The sequence below is a fragment of the Sinocyclocheilus rhinocerous genome, unplaced genomic scaffold, assembly GCF_001515625.1.
Source record: "Sinocyclocheilus rhinocerous isolate Xijiao unplaced genomic scaffold, SAMN03320098_v1.1 scaffold2593, whole genome shotgun sequence".
Lineage (NCBI taxonomy): Eukaryota > Metazoa > Chordata > Actinopteri > Cypriniformes > Cyprinidae > Sinocyclocheilus > Sinocyclocheilus rhinocerous.
Window position 1 is genome coordinate 56,481 of NW_015664037.1, and position 17,394 is coordinate 73,874.

The following is a 17,394-nucleotide window of genomic DNA, read 5'->3' on the forward strand; positions in this document are numbered from 1 at the left end:
TTTATATATCCCAGATAATGCTAAAAATAATTTCTGAAATTGCCAGTCACGATCTATTATAGTCTATTGGTCTCCTTTTAAAATGGAGAGGCAATTTTATTTGTCTCTTTTGAGATCATGTAATATTTCTATATACACATATTTAGTGTTGAAATGTGAATAATAAAACACTTATGGGCTAAACTGCAGGCATCTATGTAATCATACAGACAGCACATTTTCTTACACCCACAGCCCAAAAAAGATATATTTAATTTTAAGAATTATTCAATTTCAGTATTACAATTTAAATATTATTTTAATAATTATTATAAGTATTACAATTATTTTTGCAGGCACAAGAAAAATGCAACAATCAATATCTGCTTGTTTTTGCATATCAAAAGCGGTTTTGTGTTATCAAGGTACAATACACAGAAGCTGCGTACCTTTTTAAGTTGATAATTTATTTATTAAAGTGTAAACCTAGTTCCAGTTCTACAAAACATGGCACATTAGAGTTTAGACACAAAAGTTCACACAAATGCACAGTTTTAATAGCTAAAAGGACACATATATTTACTGTAGAAATACATACAAATAGAAAAAAAGCCCTTAAGATAAACATTTCTGTACATCAGTGTGTGCTGCTGTAACCTGTTTCATAAAAACCTATCAGTGAAGATTCATGAACTTTGCAGTGAAAACCACATTATAGTTAAAAAATATAAATTTCAGATGTATCACCTAATTGTCCACATGTGTGTGGACACCAATTATTATATATTTTTGTTGTTGTTGTTATCATCTCAATTTGTTTTATTAATTATTGTTTATATTTACTTAATACAAATAAGTTGATCAGTGAAAACACAACAACAACAACAACAATTATGATGATGACGTTGATGATATTGATGGCTGAAAAACACAGCAAAAAAAGTTGGGACAAGAGGCATGTTTACAACTAAGTTACATCACCTTTCCTTGTAATTAGACTTTTTAATAGTTTCTGAACTGAGACTACTTGCTGCAGTTTTACAAGTGGAATTTTTGCCCAGTCTTGCTTGAAACACAAGACTTCACCTGCTCAACAGTCCTTGGTCATCGTGAAGAACTTGATGTCTGTTTTCCTCAAAACAAGCACATAAACAGAATGACACTTTCACTATAATAATGACAGAATTTAAAGTAATTATTTGGATGGACTACAACTCTTTATCAGCAAAGTCAAATTTATAAAAAGATTTTAGCGCCCCTCTGGAGATTTATGATGCAGCAGAACCTATGTGCTTCTTATCCAGCAGATGGCGCTCCATTACTGCACCAGGAGAGCATATGTCCACCATTTCTTCCTTTCCAAAAAATAAATATATATGTTTTTCTGAAAACCTAACTACTTATTTGAGTTTCTATGCTAAAGACCATAAGAACAGGTCCATAAGAAAGTTAAACAGTGGACATTTCACCCCAAATGAACAGCAAGAATAGAAAAGAGAATACTGGCATGCAGATGAATTATGGACACAGAATGCGTTTAAAAATAAAACGCTACTATTATTCTACTATTATCACTATAGCTGTAGTAGGCTATGTGTGTATGCTATGTAATGTGTATGCCAATTTCAGTATTTTAAGTCGTCTTCTTCTTCTAAGACCAACATTTCTAAAAAAATTAATGCAGCCTATAGCATTCAAGCTATGACCATTAAACGGGTCTGTAGTGTTTGTTTCATAAGCACACAACGTAAAGCATGCAGCAACTTTTATTTTTTAAGCCATTAACCTTCATGTGTGCTTTAGTGACTCTGTTCACCTCTGATCCCCTTAGGTAGCCTACCTGCTACTTCATAAAAGCAATAACAACTGCACTACATCTCCTTTCCTTTAAAAACATAAACTAAACAACGGTGCTTTGGCAACCATAAAAAAAAAAAAAAACCGCAACACAAAAATAATCAGTTTGTTACAAAACATAGAAATTTAAAAACAATACATTTGAAAAAAAAAACTTTTCAAATGCCTTTAAGCACAGGAATTTATAAATTAAGTCAGGTTTCCTTAGGGTGCACGATGATCTTCTTGGTATATGCGTTGTCTTTACAGAATGAACATGTCCGGTGAAATGGAAGAAGAAGAAGAAGACTGCATGCTCAGATGCACTGGTCTTCAGGTTAGACTTGAACCTTCACTTGTTTGATCATTCAGGGTTTTGCTTATTTGCTGTCTTGAGACTTTTGCTATTTCTCCTGAAAACCTTTCTGTTCTGTCAAGGTATGATCTTGGACTTCTTCCAAGACAACAGCCTTCTTGTCCCAGCAGTTTCAATCTCCAAATCTCACAGTGTCATTCTATGATAACGGTTTCACCCTTTTGGTTTGCTTGTCATAAGTTGTCTTTCTGTTTCTGCCTTATTGTTGTGCTTTTTATCATACCTTGTTTTATGTCAATTCTGTAAGGAAGTGTTAAGTCTTACAACTCATTAAGAGCTCTGCAGGAAATGTTTCAGAGGTGTTGCTCGATAACACAGAAGAGCTAGATATGGATCTGATTTGCCTTCTGGAGTAACTTCTTTACAATCTGCACTCCTTTTTCAGAGCATGATGGGGACTTGAAGTCACATGTCAAATATGGATTTCATGTACATGTGCATGAGGAGTTGGACAGCAGGGCTATTTCTGGAAAAGTAATAAACAACCACTACCAACAGGTATTATTTTCCATGGACATGAAACAGATCAGTACCCACTTTCTGCCATGAATACTAAGGTCTGTAGTGATCTTGCCTACAATCGTTTTGATGTTTCAGAAAATCTTCACATGTGTTGATGTAGTCATGAAATCTCTCAAATCCAAAAGCCAAGCCATTCTTTTTGATCAGAGAATATCTGCACTCAGATTTTGTCCTTTCCTGGAGGTATAGGCTGTAAGTTACCATCCATTAGCATTTGCTTGGAGTAAAACTGGGCCTAACTTATTGTAACAAATCAAAGGAGATTTTGATGTTCTTGGTTGAATCAAGGAAGGGTAAGGACTGGTTCTGTTGTCAATGTTTACTTGAGCATTTCTATTCTTGCTCATTGTTACGTCCCAGTGGTTGTGCCTCCGTGTTTTTGCTTTCTACTCACCTCTCCCCTCCATGTGCTAAATTACTCACATCCTGGGGGCAGTCTGGGCTTTCCTCTGGAGGGGAACATATCTCTGGGGAGCTTTTGATGTCCCACGGACTGGTCAACCACTAGATAATAGATATTTTACAATAATTACAATTATATTAGCTACAATAATTGCCAATTTAATGAAGAGACCACCATTTCAGTGGTCTTTCAATGATTAATTTTTAGGCTACTCTATTGATAAATCACAAGATTCCCCTTGATATCTATTACAGTAATGATATCTATTACAGTAATGGTATGGTAATATCAGTTTTAGTTATTTTGAATATAAAAATAATCAAATTACAAAAAAAATAAAAAATACATTTTAAGTGTTATGTAGCTGCTTTGACATGCATGTAATCAAACCATATTAATTTGGACAATTGCATGAGCCTATTTTATTGCAATTTCGTTTTTAGGCCCACTGTTTAAAAGCTGAGAGAAAAGTGTTGATAAAAGAAACGTTTAGGCCAGCGAACACTTCTAAACAGAGGAAAAAATGGCCTTGTATGCTACAGACCCAAATTTAGGGCAGGCACACCTCAACATCGCTCATGACTCCAGTGTTTTACTCACGTCAGGCCAAAAATATGTTCTCAGAGGTTGCTTGAACTAGGTCGACTGACATCTTTTTTTGGATCACAGAGAGAGAAATTGTGCCATCTAAATGATAGCAGTCTCCTAAAACCAAAATGAACAGCAATAAGCCTTCCCCACTGGTTTATTTTTACATGAATCGAACTGGGGTCAATAACGATGCCATGGAACATAACCAAAAATATATAAAATTATATAATCATCAGATCTCTCAAACTGGGTAACAAATTTCTCAAATGGCAATTTGAGAGAAACTATGATTATATTGTATATATTTTTAAAAAAAAAGTATTTGAGTCCCTCAAGTTCTGGATCTTTCTCAAAACATTTTTATTAGTCATATACAAAATAAAAGAAGTTGTAATTCAACAAACATATGTACAACAGTAAATCAATAACTTAGCCACATCTGAAAAATGGTTAACTGCATGGTTCAAATCCACAGTCATTAAATATGAATACAGTGTTGTATCTAGATTGCAAAAAAGTACAACAATTTAATCAATAAATAGTTACAATTCACCCATTTTGTTACGGTGTTTCATACAAAGCACTGCAATATATCTTATAACAACCCATTGATAAAAAATAACCAAAACATATTCTATCAATGTTCACCAATCATAAACTCACATTTCATGTCTTTATTTTATTCACCCACAAATCTGAGACAAAGAACTACTCTTAGTGCCAAATATAAAACCCTTTACAGTCACTTGCTCAGCAAACAAAGAAAGTGATGAATTATTAGCCTAAAGCTTGATAACACTGCCATTAATGTGCTGACTGAAAAAAAACTGGCTTTTTGATAGGATTCATTAATGATTCAAGACCCATAAAAACAATGACAATGCCTGTTGCATAGCCTACCATTAAATGAATATAGTCACAATACAGTTAATTTAGCAATGACAATAGCTCTGTCCCAAAACTTAGTGAGCTACATAGGCATGTTAACTGAAATGGAACTGAAATGACATACAGTGACACAGATAGTGCTTCTCACAGTAAGTGTACAAGAGTCTGTAGTTACAACTGATTCTGACATAAGAATGTTGCCAAGCATCCACATTTTTTAATTAATTGAATTATGTTTATCTATACTTTCTTTTCTTTTACTTCATACAAAAGTATGAAGTATGTCTTGAATTTTTTGAAAGATCATTTTGGGATTGGATATACTGCATGCAACAAAGGCTTAGAATTTGGCCAAAACAGGTTTTCTTAGAAAGCAGATTGCTGGAACAGCCTTCGAGTCAGGAATGTGCCTATGATGCACTAGGATGCTAACTAGAGTTGGAACAGAGCTAATAAACACACATTTAGTTTTGCAGTGGTGACTGTATCTCACTGAAATATCTTTCTACTCAGTTTATATTTTAGCACTATTGTAAAAGGACTGCTACCACAAACATCATTGGTCAAGAATATCAATAATTTATGTGTACATAAGGGTACAGTGTGGCACTTATCCAAGAACTACATTAAACACCACAGAGAAGTGCTGTGCGAAACAAGTATGATGAAAATCTCCAAAAAGCTGCTTTTCAAAACTAGAAAAGAAGATGGGTGGATGTGTTGAGTGCATTATGTGAGCAATGATCTCTAAAACAGACCAGTCATCGAACTGCTGAAAGAATACAACCTATATGCTGAAAAAGTGAGATGCATATTTTACTGTTGCAAAACCTCTTTCTGATGGCGGGTAAAAAAGGTTTTCAGACTCTGGCCTTGAATCTACAATGTGAGGCGGAGTTGAGGTAAGAGGGCAGTGCATTCTTGTCACAGTGAATCAGTTTCAATGTGTTAATTTCTCCTTAAAGGAATAGTTCATCCATAAATGAAAGCTGTCTTCATTACTTCATTGCTGTAAAATAAGCCCCACCAGGTGATCAGGATTAGACCTTTTATCACCCGAAGGGGTTCATTTTGCTGTCTGTACATTATCCTGCTTATTACACATTTATTTTAATAATAATGATAGACATTTTATGACGTAGAATATTGCGTATAAGAGTGAAAACATTTTATTAGAACTGATGTTTAAGGGGATGATTTGCAGAGGATAAATTACTTACATTTTATTGATTAGCCTTATACGACTTGGAATATAGAGCGAACAAATCGTATGCATTACTTTATGTATATTCTGTTCACTTCACTGATTCAGCTGATTTTCAATCAGGGCGACAAGATGAAGTACTTATGGTGCTTTTTATTTTTATATTACACTGAACATACTGTATGTCCTGAGATAACAACAGGGAATAGCACATCAAAATAAGCCCATTTCATTAGTGCATTTCACTTACCCTGATCATCTCTCACAGAGGAGTCTCATGAAGCTTATTTCAAACATCTTTGCACTGTATGTAGTTCTGCTCTGAATCCACAGACAACATCTGTCCATCAGACATAGAACATGAGCAAGATGACAGGGTTACAGTCAATTAACTTTTTAAATATTATAGCTCTGTTCCAAACCCTAGTGAGGGACTGCGTTGCTGTCTGTAGACATACGGTAGGCAGCATCAGAACTGAAAAAGAGCCTCGTACTGTTCTCTGAATATTCTCTGATCCGAAATATTCTAAATAGGTCAAAACACTGTACTCACAGTTGATTTCAATAGAGTTTGATGTTAGAAAGTTGCTAAGTTTAACCAACAATACGTTTAATAAACAATAAATAGATACCACAAACAAGTGTTGGGTAAAAAAAAGTCAACTTTTGGTAATTTATATACAAACATTTTAACAATGATTATAGTTAAATGTAATAACTACCCACCTTTCCTGTTTAGCTGACATTGATTTTCAACCCTTTCACTTAGCATCACAATCAAATCAAGTGTACTGTTTTCACTTGTATATCTTGCTCATTAAGCATTGGCTGTTTATTATATAGTGGTTTGGAGAGTAGATGGATGCATTTCTTTTGATGAGTTTGTCACTTGTTCTGTGCCATGCCATGCCATGCTTCCTTATTTGGTGTCTTTTACAACAGTCTTCATGTTGGGAGAGCATATATGATGCTTTCAAATGGACAGTTCACTAGGTTTTGGAACAGAACCTCAACTTTAAATTCAGGTCTTGCTATTTTTGTTGCCCTCAAACATTAAGGATAAATTGCGTTTTGCCCAACCGCCTGTGCTGGAAGAGAACTGCAGACTGGCTATGCACCATTATGAAGCGTCACATTGGGTTTGTTATAGTTAGCTGCAGTAAAGCTGGAAATTATATCGTTCAACAAAACCCAGATGTTCTGAGTGCAAGACATCTTCATTACAGAGATATGAAAGGAGCCAATATGAACGACTGGCTTCTGTACACAATCTATATTACTTTATAATATTCATTTAAAGAATACAGCTGGACACTTACACAGTGAACAACACTGCCACCTGACCACATACACAGCACGCCACGCGCTACCCCACTGCACGCGCCTACTTACTAGAAAAGCAATCAGACTTCTATTATTATAAGCCACTTTTGGTACAATTGCAAAATTGATATCAAACTATTTTTTGTTCATATAAATAACTTTTTTTTTTCTGTTTTCTTATTCAGGAAAGAAAAACAACAAAGTAGCTGGAGTAAGACATCAGAGAGCATTTGCTAACAATTCAACAATAAAGCTTGTGTTGGGTTGCTTCGGGAAAATTAGAGACCAGCCCATCCACACAAAGCACAGAACAACAAAACTACAGCTCTACGACTCTGAACAAAGCTAGAATGATCAGTTTTACCAACACGGTTTACCAACTTCAAATATTTTCTAAAAACAAGTAAATGCCTCCTCTCTCTGCGATATCTTTAAGAAAAGGCTTTCTCATGTCTGCAAAAGATGAACATCACCTGCCAGACAGCTCAACAGGGCCTCTGCTCTCCCATGCATGAATACAGTAGTTTATTGCCTCTCCTGGTCATATTCCTCAGAATATAACTTGTAAACATCATTTCACTAATGGAATTGAACTTAACAGGAAAGAAAATTGATAGCTGAAAAGAATTTTCGCTTTGTGAATTACAAGATCCATATGTCTTAAGGGAACACTTCCATTTCTGATAGAATAGTGAATATATTTACTTTTCCCCATCTGTATATCAGTCAGTGGACAATATCAAGCACAGGTAACTCAAGTTGGAGCTAAAGGGAACAGTTAACCCAAAAAAGAGAAAATGAAAACTGTGACATTTCAAGTTAGTCATACGTGTTTGGATTGACACGAGGGTTCATGTCAATCCAAATTAATGATTAACTTTCTTCCATGGAACACAAAAAGGATATTTAGCAGAATGTACATGCTCTTTTCCATACAGTGAAAGCATACAGTGGCCATGTCTGTCCAGCCGCAAAAAGGATAAAAATATTTCTATAAGTATCACACTCCAATTCAAGTTATTCATTAACATTCGCTCCCTCTCTTCCATTAGCACATGCACGTATTTAAATTTTGTGTCATAAGATGCACTGCTTCAGTTTGATGTCCGTGATTAACAGTGTTGCAGAAAGTTACTTTTAAAATTAATGCATTGCAATATAGCATTACACCATAAAAACATAACTAATTGTGTAACTTTTTATGGGAATTAATGCATTACGTTATGTCACCTGGGCTGGGCTTGATCATTTGTTTTTTTAATAACAAAAAACCCAAAAGTTATATTTTTGGCAACTGTAAAGGCCCTTTCACTCAACATGGGGAAAGGAGAGGTGATAATGAATAAATGGGAAAACAAAGTAACTTGCGTTAATTATTTGTAAAAGGAACTCAGATATTTTGTTGTAAATTTAAAGGTGATGTGTTACTTTACTAGCTACTTTAAAAAGTAATCTACTCTCGTTGCTTGTAATGTGTTACACCAACTGATGACAAATGGCATCAATTCTTTTGTCTTTAATCACAGGTTTAAATGTTACAATGTGAATTTTTTGTGACTGTTTTTATGATACATTTATGGTGCATTTTAAAAACTTTTGTAGAGATTTACACTCGCCAGTCAGTGTATACTTTCTACTGTGTGGAAAAAAGCAGCACAAAAACAAATTTTGTGTTCCATGGACCAAGTCGTTCAGGTTTGGTACAACATGACGCGGTGACTACACTGAAAAAAATGTAACAAACTGAATTTACAAAAAAAATTTTAAGGTAAGTGGTTGCAATCAATTTATTTTAGCTACATTTAAATAAACAAATTTAGTTGACTAACTTTCAACATTATTTTTTTTTTTAAATGTAGCTAAAATAAATTGTTTGCAACCACTTACCTAAAAAAAATGTAGTATACATTTTTTCAGTGTACATGGCATATGTTTTTAATAATGTTTGTGTGAACCTCAAGTGTGTAATATTCTGATTAATGATACGTTGATAACAATTGTTGTTCATTAACAACAAGGGTTGTAAATGACATCAGAGAGACTTTAGTGTTGTCTGTTTAGATTTTTTATGGTCACAGAGCAGGTCATCTTGCTGAATTTTATCACGTCATATAACATAAGTAACCCTGTGCCTGATGAATACGCTGACCAATATACTTACAAATGTTCCCCGTTTGTGCATTATGACCGTGCTTCTGTTTTGGACTTGACAATGGTGATGACACTGGTGGCGGCCACTTTGCCTGGTATGAGGGGCCCTATGACAGATGTGATTGGGCCCCTGGCAGCGGCAACAGGGCTGCGGGCCACAGTTCTGGCAAAACTCTGGAGAGCCTCATATTTGGAGCGCAGCACATCAAGCTCCAGCTTCATGCTAGCATTTTCCGAGGCAAGCTTCTCCACCTCCTGCTGAAGCTCCGCCTTCTGTTTCTCCAGCTCCTCCTTTTGTGTGACACGTTTGACGCGGCAGCTGGCGGCATAGCCACGGTTTTTGAGCGTGCGCCGCCGCTGTTTCAACTGCAGGATCTCCTCCTTGGACAGACCACGCAAGTGCTGGTTCAGCTCCCGCACAGACATAGACACCAGCTCGTCATCCGTAAGACTTGTGCCATTTTCACCTGGCTCTCGCTTCACCTGCAGGGAACCACATGGGACGAAATCAAGAGAGAAGAGAAGGAAAGGAGGCCAGGGGAGACTGAGGGCAACTGGAATTATCTTTAATATCAAACAAGCTGCAGTGATGAGCCTTATCCAGCACATGTTCAGTAAAGTTCTCTCTCTAAGTGAGAAACGGAAGGGTAAGAATAATAGTAATCTTAAGGTTAAAAAGCATATCAGTATGTTCTCAATGCTGTAAAATATATAGCTCATTTTTAGTTCATGGTAGCAAATTTATTGTGTGGTTTAATACTCTTCTTCTGCTGATTTAAATTAAGAAGCATTTTTACTGGAAATATCACCTGAACATACCTTCAGTGCTTTGTTGCCCTTGTTTGTAGTAGTCATACCACGAGAGCCACTCTCCACTGCCCCACTCGACAGGTCTGTGAACACAAAAGAGAATTCACAAAGATCAGACAGATGTTTCTCAGTCCAGAGGGTAGACACACATGATTTGATCATTAAGATCTATTCCAAAATTCATTTAAATTCATGCAATACATTTCTAAGAGAGAATATATGTTAATTTCTCTATGTTGAAACCATAATAGAATTGCCTGGTTGAAAATTGTCACCAGAGATACAACAGATTGCAAAATAAAGTCATAGCAAAAACAAACAAGTGGTTTTTACATTTGTTACTATGCAGCACAGGGTGAACTGGGTGGTTACTCCAAGACTCTATTCTGCTTTCTACATATGACACAGGCTCCTCCCTCAATGCGAGTCTTCCTCAATGGGATTTTTTAAACCTACTTTATCATTCACCAAGTGAAAAAATGCAGAGCACTAATTCCGAGTATATGTCACCATACTTGGCCACATGTCACTTCACTATTCACTTCACTACAGCACACCGTCACTTTGGAATTATAAGGTTTTATCTGACATTTTTGTCGAAATTGAGTTATTCACATATTCCTATTCAGTGACAACTTATTTACATTATATGATTTTTTTTAAAGTTGTGTACATTTTGGGGCTTTTTATTTAGAAAACAACAAGGTTCTATCTATAAAGTATATGGAATGCAAAAACTTTGAAGCTCAATATCTCAAAACCAGGAACGCAGATAGAACTTAAAATTCCAAGGTGACAACATCTTTCCTCAACAAGCGGCAAAATTTAAGGTATCATTCATATCAAATCACTAATCTTAAGTATGATAAAAAAAATAATAGTGATGCCTCTCTTTCTTAGTGGTTTCTGAGGCAAGCAACACAAATAGTACATCTCACAGTTCAGGGCCACATTATTAACTGCAGTTCTGTTTTCTGCTGCACTCTTTTACGCAAAATGGATGCAAAGGATGCGGCATGAAAGGCAGCAAGTTTGAAAAACAATAGTGCTTTTATTTAAAAAAATAGGAGATAAACTTCAGAAGATGACTAGGCCAAAATAATAAATAAAAATATAGAGTTTATTTATTTATTTTAAAAAAAAAACGATATAACTAAGAAAAAAAGTTCACTTACCTGACTCACCATAAATGAAGATCAAGAAAGTTTAGAATAAACAAAATTGCCCTCAGACCACTTACTTTACAAGTGTTTAACAATATATTTGCAAAAGTATTTACAAAGACAAGACGTTTATAGAGGGCAATTCAAAATCAGAGTCAGAAAACATCAAATGCAACAAGCACAGACAACAAACACAATCCCAATCCAAACAAACAATCTGCATTTACAAACTCTCTATATAAACACTCTCGCTAAGCAAGTCTCTTTACACACAAACTCTGCTGCACTACACAATCAAACTCTCTTTGCTAACGTTTTGCCCAGAACACATCAACTACTTTTTTTTTTTTTTTAAGTACCACTGGATGTGGCTGCACCAATCAGGACACAGCAAAAAAGGCACAGAGATAGAACAAAACATAAAACAACAGGGTTTAACTATGAAAAGTGATTACAACAAACAACCAAAAGCATTTCAGAAGCACCAAACTGCTGCCTTCTGGGAAAATAACAACCAAAACCAACAATAAACAGAAAATTTAACCAAGTATCAATTGTGTACCCATGTGAATTACATTTTATTTATACCTCAATATCAGATCCTGGAAAGACAAACCCATTATAGTGCTGGTTTTATTCTAATCGAAACGCTTGGATAACACTTTAATAAAGTTAGGGTCATTCACAACATACTGTATGCAATTAAACTCATGTAACAAAAAAATAGGCCAGACAATTAGCAGTGCTGCATAAATGTGGAAAAAATAATATCTTACCTGGCCAAAGACCCTATTATCATGACAGACAACAGAGATGATGCCCTGAGAAGAGCATGTAGGGATAGAATTGAAGCAGATGTGTCACAGTGGGGATGTTGTCACATGGGCAGAGACAGCAGCAGCTATCAGACACGCCTCTCTCTCTCTCTCTTTCTACACACACACACACACACACACACACACACATACACACACACACACTTTTTGGGTCAGTGGCTTTCTACCACCCCAGTGGCTGCCAAACACACAGGCTCTGCCATACATGCTGAAATCACCTGCTTGTGTGTGTGTGGACTTAAAATATAAATGTTAAAATATAATATAATAAAAAATAATATTGTATTCCCCACCCCCCAAATTATGTATTTTTCTACAGAAGATAATGCTAAATATTCTGCTTCACCAAATATTTTAATGTTTTAAATGTACTGTAAGTTTTAATAAATAAAAAAAATCACAATTACATATAAAGAAGACAGTCAAAGTTAAGGTAAGGGTCAAAGGTTAGGACGGTGGTGACGATGGATGAAACAACATACTTTAGATGGTTAAAATGTATGGATCTGTCCACTGTAGTGGGCACCATACATCAGAAGATTAGAGATTGTTGCTACAGGTTTGCTTGAGACTAGAGACAGCTAGATATTTGCAAAACTACTTGCCAATAGTGACTGTTTATTGTTATCATTGTTATATTGTTTATCATTAACAGTGAAGAACTGCAAACCTCTAGCAGTTTGACAAATTTACCACAAATTTAACAAGTTTGCCACAAAAAATTTAAAATGTTTTAAAGGAGAAGTGAGGAGGTATCTCAACAGCTGTTTATGAGCAGTATTTATTCATAGCACGCATTTAAGCTAAGCTTTTAAAACTCACAGTGTACACTACAGTCTCCAGGCTGGAATCACTGTCTGGTCAGCAGAGATTTAGGTATGAAGATAAAGGTTAGGATGATTTTTCTGCAGTATTACTGTATATTAGAACTGTTTGTTGTTTACTTTGGGATCTGATCAGACCCAGAAATAGTGACATATGATGTCAAACAAGTGTATAGCTGACAAAAACCAGAGAAAAAAATCAGAGCTGATTATCTGGGGAGAATAGACATCAGATCCACAGGAAAACAGAAAACGCTGAGTGAAGCCACTTACAAGAAAGCAGGTGAAGTAATAGAGAGAGACAGAAAGAGGGAGGGAAATAAAGAACAAATAGAGCGAGGGAACATGGGGGGTGCTGGAGGACACAGCCTTGTGAAAAATGTGTCATCAGCACATTTGGGCTAGCTTGCAAAACGAAGGGTAAAAACCCCTGATCTCAGCAAGGACCCCAACCGAGGCACCAATTAGGCGGTTGTGTAGCTGAACTCAAATGACCACAGCGATCATTTCCAACCTTCAAACCCTGCCAGCATTCATAAATTTAGAGGGTGTTTAGAACCTGCAAGGTCTAGAGATACATGCAATGATAAATAAATTTCAGTACATATACATATGATAAATGCTGAGCCAACAAAAGCGCTGTGGCCTTGTGTCCCTGTGTCATGTGTTAATGATTGCCTTCCTTTACCGAGGCCTCAGGGACTAGTACACAGATGGATGCCATTGGGCTGGGCTATGCTAAAGAAACACCAACCTGCCCCATTTACCCGTCCTCTACAGAACAAAAGAAAAAAAAAGAAAACAAACTAATTTCACTGCTCCTGAAGTTTTTACACTGATCTTTGGAATATGTGATTGTGATTGGTCAATGGCAGTACTTTGTACTTGAATTAAAATGAGCTCAAAGAATTTTGTATTTTGTAAACTGGCATGTAATAAGCAAGTTACTTGGTAATTGTATTTGCAACTTCATAGCTTTAACAGTTTGAATTTGATTATTAATTTCATGATACATTTAAAAACTAAAACAAGATTTACAAGCACAGCAAAAAATAAAAATAAATAAATAAATAATAAATAATAATAATAATAATAATAATAATAATAATAATAAAGGTAACACTTTAGATTAGGGATCAATTCTCACTATTAACAAATTGCTTATTAGGATGCACATTACTAGCATACTGGCTGTTTATTAATACTTATAAAGCACATATTAATGCCTTATTCTGCATGACCATATTTTAGATCCCTTAAGCCGACCCCACACCTAAATTAACTGTAACAACTACTTTACTAACTATTATTAGGCAGCAAATTAGGAGTTTATTGAGGTAAAAGTAGTAGTTAATAGAGAGAATTAGTTCCCAAACTAAAGTGTGACCAAATTAAAATGAAAATGCACAAAAGCGCAACGTTTCATAGCTTCAGTTCTCCTTAACAAGATGAACCAGCCATAGCAGCACACAAAGCAATGCATCAACTTCTAGGCTCTAAATCACAGCCACACTTGGTTTCTGCATACTAAACACCAAGGCATTGAAAAGCAAAGTGTCTTATCTATGTTTGAAGGTGCAGAGTTGATTTTTCTAACAACATTGTGTGCATTCAGAAGAGTAAGATTTTGTTAGAATGTCTGATTTAAACTACAAAACATTCATCAAGAGGAGTCTTCTGATATGTATTTTATGCTGATGTTAACATAAAATACTCTTTGTCAGAAATCCTTGTTGCCTGACCATATTCAAACCATGGCTCCAACAAATGCTGTTTACATCTAAAGATATGAATCTTTAAAGGGTCATATGATGCTGCTAAAAAGAACATTATTTTGTGTATTTGCTGTAATGAAATGTGTTTATGCGGTTTAAGGTTCAAAAAACACATTATTTTCCACATACTGTACATTATTGTTTCTCCTCTATGCCCCGCCTTTCTGAAACGTGTCGATTTTTACAAAGCTCATCGGTCTGAAAAGCGAGGTGTGCTCTGATTGGCCAGCTATCCAGTGCGTTGTGATTGGCCGAATACCTCAAGCATGTGACGGAAATGTTACGCCCCTTACCATACTGTGACGCCCTGTCTGGCTGGAGAGTAACATAAAACCATGTCTGCATTTGTGATCGGAGAAATGATAAACCACTTTCTTAAAGGTGCTGTATGTAGGATTGACACCTAGTGGTTGAACTAGATATTGCAGTCCACATTCAAAATATTGGAGAGGGTTTTTTTCACCCGGCCCCTCCTCCTCAGACTTGAGGCCTCCTCCTTTAAATGAGATACTTGCAAAGTGATACAAAAAATCTACAGTATTTTCCTGTCCTGATTTTTGAGGAAGGTCAACAGAATTAAAGGTTTTTAAAAGTTTTGAACAGAGCTTATACTTCACATTAGCCAAAATTAGACTTTCTGTGATGCACAGATTCAATGTGTGCCTGATAAAGCAAGGCATCATTTCAAGTCATGATGTAGGTTATTTTAATTAATTTTATATGATCTACATGTACTAGCTCTAGGGATTTCCTTACTCAAGTCATACTTCTCAAAAATGGAAAGGTATAGTTCAAAGGAATGTTCAAAAAATTAATTTGTTTTATCTTTAATACCACATATTTCAAAACCTATTAGTTTCTTTATTGTCTAAGTCGGAAAAGAAACAACCAGCCACTTAACACTTAGGGCATTAAAACTAAAGGGATAGGCCTAGTTCACCCAAAATGAAAATCCTGTCTCCTCACCCTGTGTGAATTACATTTACATTTAGTAATTTAGCAGACGCTTTTATCCAAAGTGACTATTACTTGATGAATTAATTTCTTCAAGGGACACAAAAAAATTTTTTTTTAAGAATGTTTGGTGGTGACCATTGACTTACACTGTTTGGACACACACACACACACAAGCACACTGAGACTTAGAAAGTAAGTCAGTTTTGGAATGATATAGAGTGAATATATTTCTTTATCCCTTTAAGCCCCATAAGCCCACCACTAATACCACTCATGACACAGAGCACAGCTAGTGAGAAGAACAATGATCTTGATCATGGAAAAAGTCTTGTATATTTTAGTGAAAGCCATGAGGTTTCAGCACACTAATGTACATTCAAGATATTGTCCAACCTGCTGACCTCTCGGAAGCCATGATGCCCCTTAATTAAGACTGCCACTGGCTTAGAAACCCTATATTTAATTTCATGCATGATCAGCACCTCTTTTTTATATGCCTCATCGAGCACAACCAAAAAAAGAAGAGAAAACAAGTAGTGCTGTGCAGATCTAATCATCTCTCCCTTCAAAAGAGTCAAGTCGATTATCAAACAAGCTGCATGTGTCGAGCACCATTTAACTGCAAATTAAAAATCAGACTCGGCTGATGGCTGAGGTTGTGTTTCTTCAAGACGGGCATCAATTTATGCGCAGAGGGCAGGGAAGCCATAAACTAGAGGCTATTCAGAGCATGAAAAGGAGATGCAAATTATTCTGATGCTTTTAGCAGTGAAGAAGCGATGATGGACCATTAACAGTCAATAACACAAGAGTAGCACTGCTGATAGGGGAAACTGCAGTGATAGATTAGTGGGGCTTGCCAAGAAGATCTTGAGAAGCATTCTCTCAAAGTCAACCATTTCAGGAAAAAAGCCTAATCAGTCAGCTGTGATAACAATGGAGTCCAACTGTGGAAAAGAGATTGAATTTGTAAACTCAATGAAAGTTAGATTCATTATTGACATTTGGAGTCACCCTCAAACATTGTAAAAAAGATTAGAGTCTCTTTCTAATGCTGTATTGATTGTGGAGCCACACACATAGGTAAGGTTTCGAATGCAAAACTAGAATGAGAAAACTAAGCTTTCATAAACTAATTTCGTGCCAGACTTAAATGACAGGGGAGACATTTGGACTTGGAGTAAAGCTGTCAAAAATTAAGGGCTAAATGTCTGAGTTATCATACAAACTGAATACTAGAACGGCATTAGAATAAAGAGGAAAGAATGTACTTGAAGGATAGATGTGCTTGGAGAATGGGACTTAGGGAAAAGACCTGAATGTAGGAAAAGAGACAAGCTAAAGCAATAAAAAAAAAAATAATAATTTAATTGAGCATGTGTGCATTATAATGCATTTAATTAACAAGTTTGAATGACCTGTTGACCAGCTAAAAGAAGTAATCTATTGCGGGAATACAAATCTTATAGGTCAAATAATAAAAAGGCCCAAGGGTCAACCCTAGTCCTTTGAGTGGGCTGGAAATCAGCAACTTATATATACTGTATATATATATATATATATATATATATATATATTAGGTGTGGAACGGTTCAACTTTTTCATGGTTCGGTTTCATGGTTCATCATGGTTTTAGATTCATGGTTTCGGTACGGTTCGGTATGTGCTATGTTTAGGGAAAAACTATACTGTCAAATAAAAATAAAGAAAATAAGAATAATCTAACTACAAGCAACAGCACAAATAAATACAATAG

General features: G+C 35.7%; 1 protein-coding gene across 1 annotated transcript in view; it reads right to left on the reverse strand.

The window, feature by feature from the left end:
• Positions 1-9,052: 9,052 nt before the first annotated feature.
• The window catches only part of LOC107729585 (transcription factor MafG), a 12,760-nt gene continuing 4,418 nt past the window's right edge, over positions 9,053-17,394 (reverse strand). The window contains exons 2-3 of the mRNA XM_016540166.1: positions 10,093-10,166; positions 9,053-9,756 (exon numbers count right to left, since the gene is read on the reverse strand). Of these exons, the coding sequence (XP_016395652.1) occupies positions 9,304-9,756; positions 10,093-10,128 (489 nt within the window). The 5' untranslated portion in view covers positions 10,129-10,166 and the 3' untranslated portion in view covers positions 9,053-9,303. The remainder of the gene's footprint in view (positions 9,757-10,092; positions 10,167-17,394) is intronic.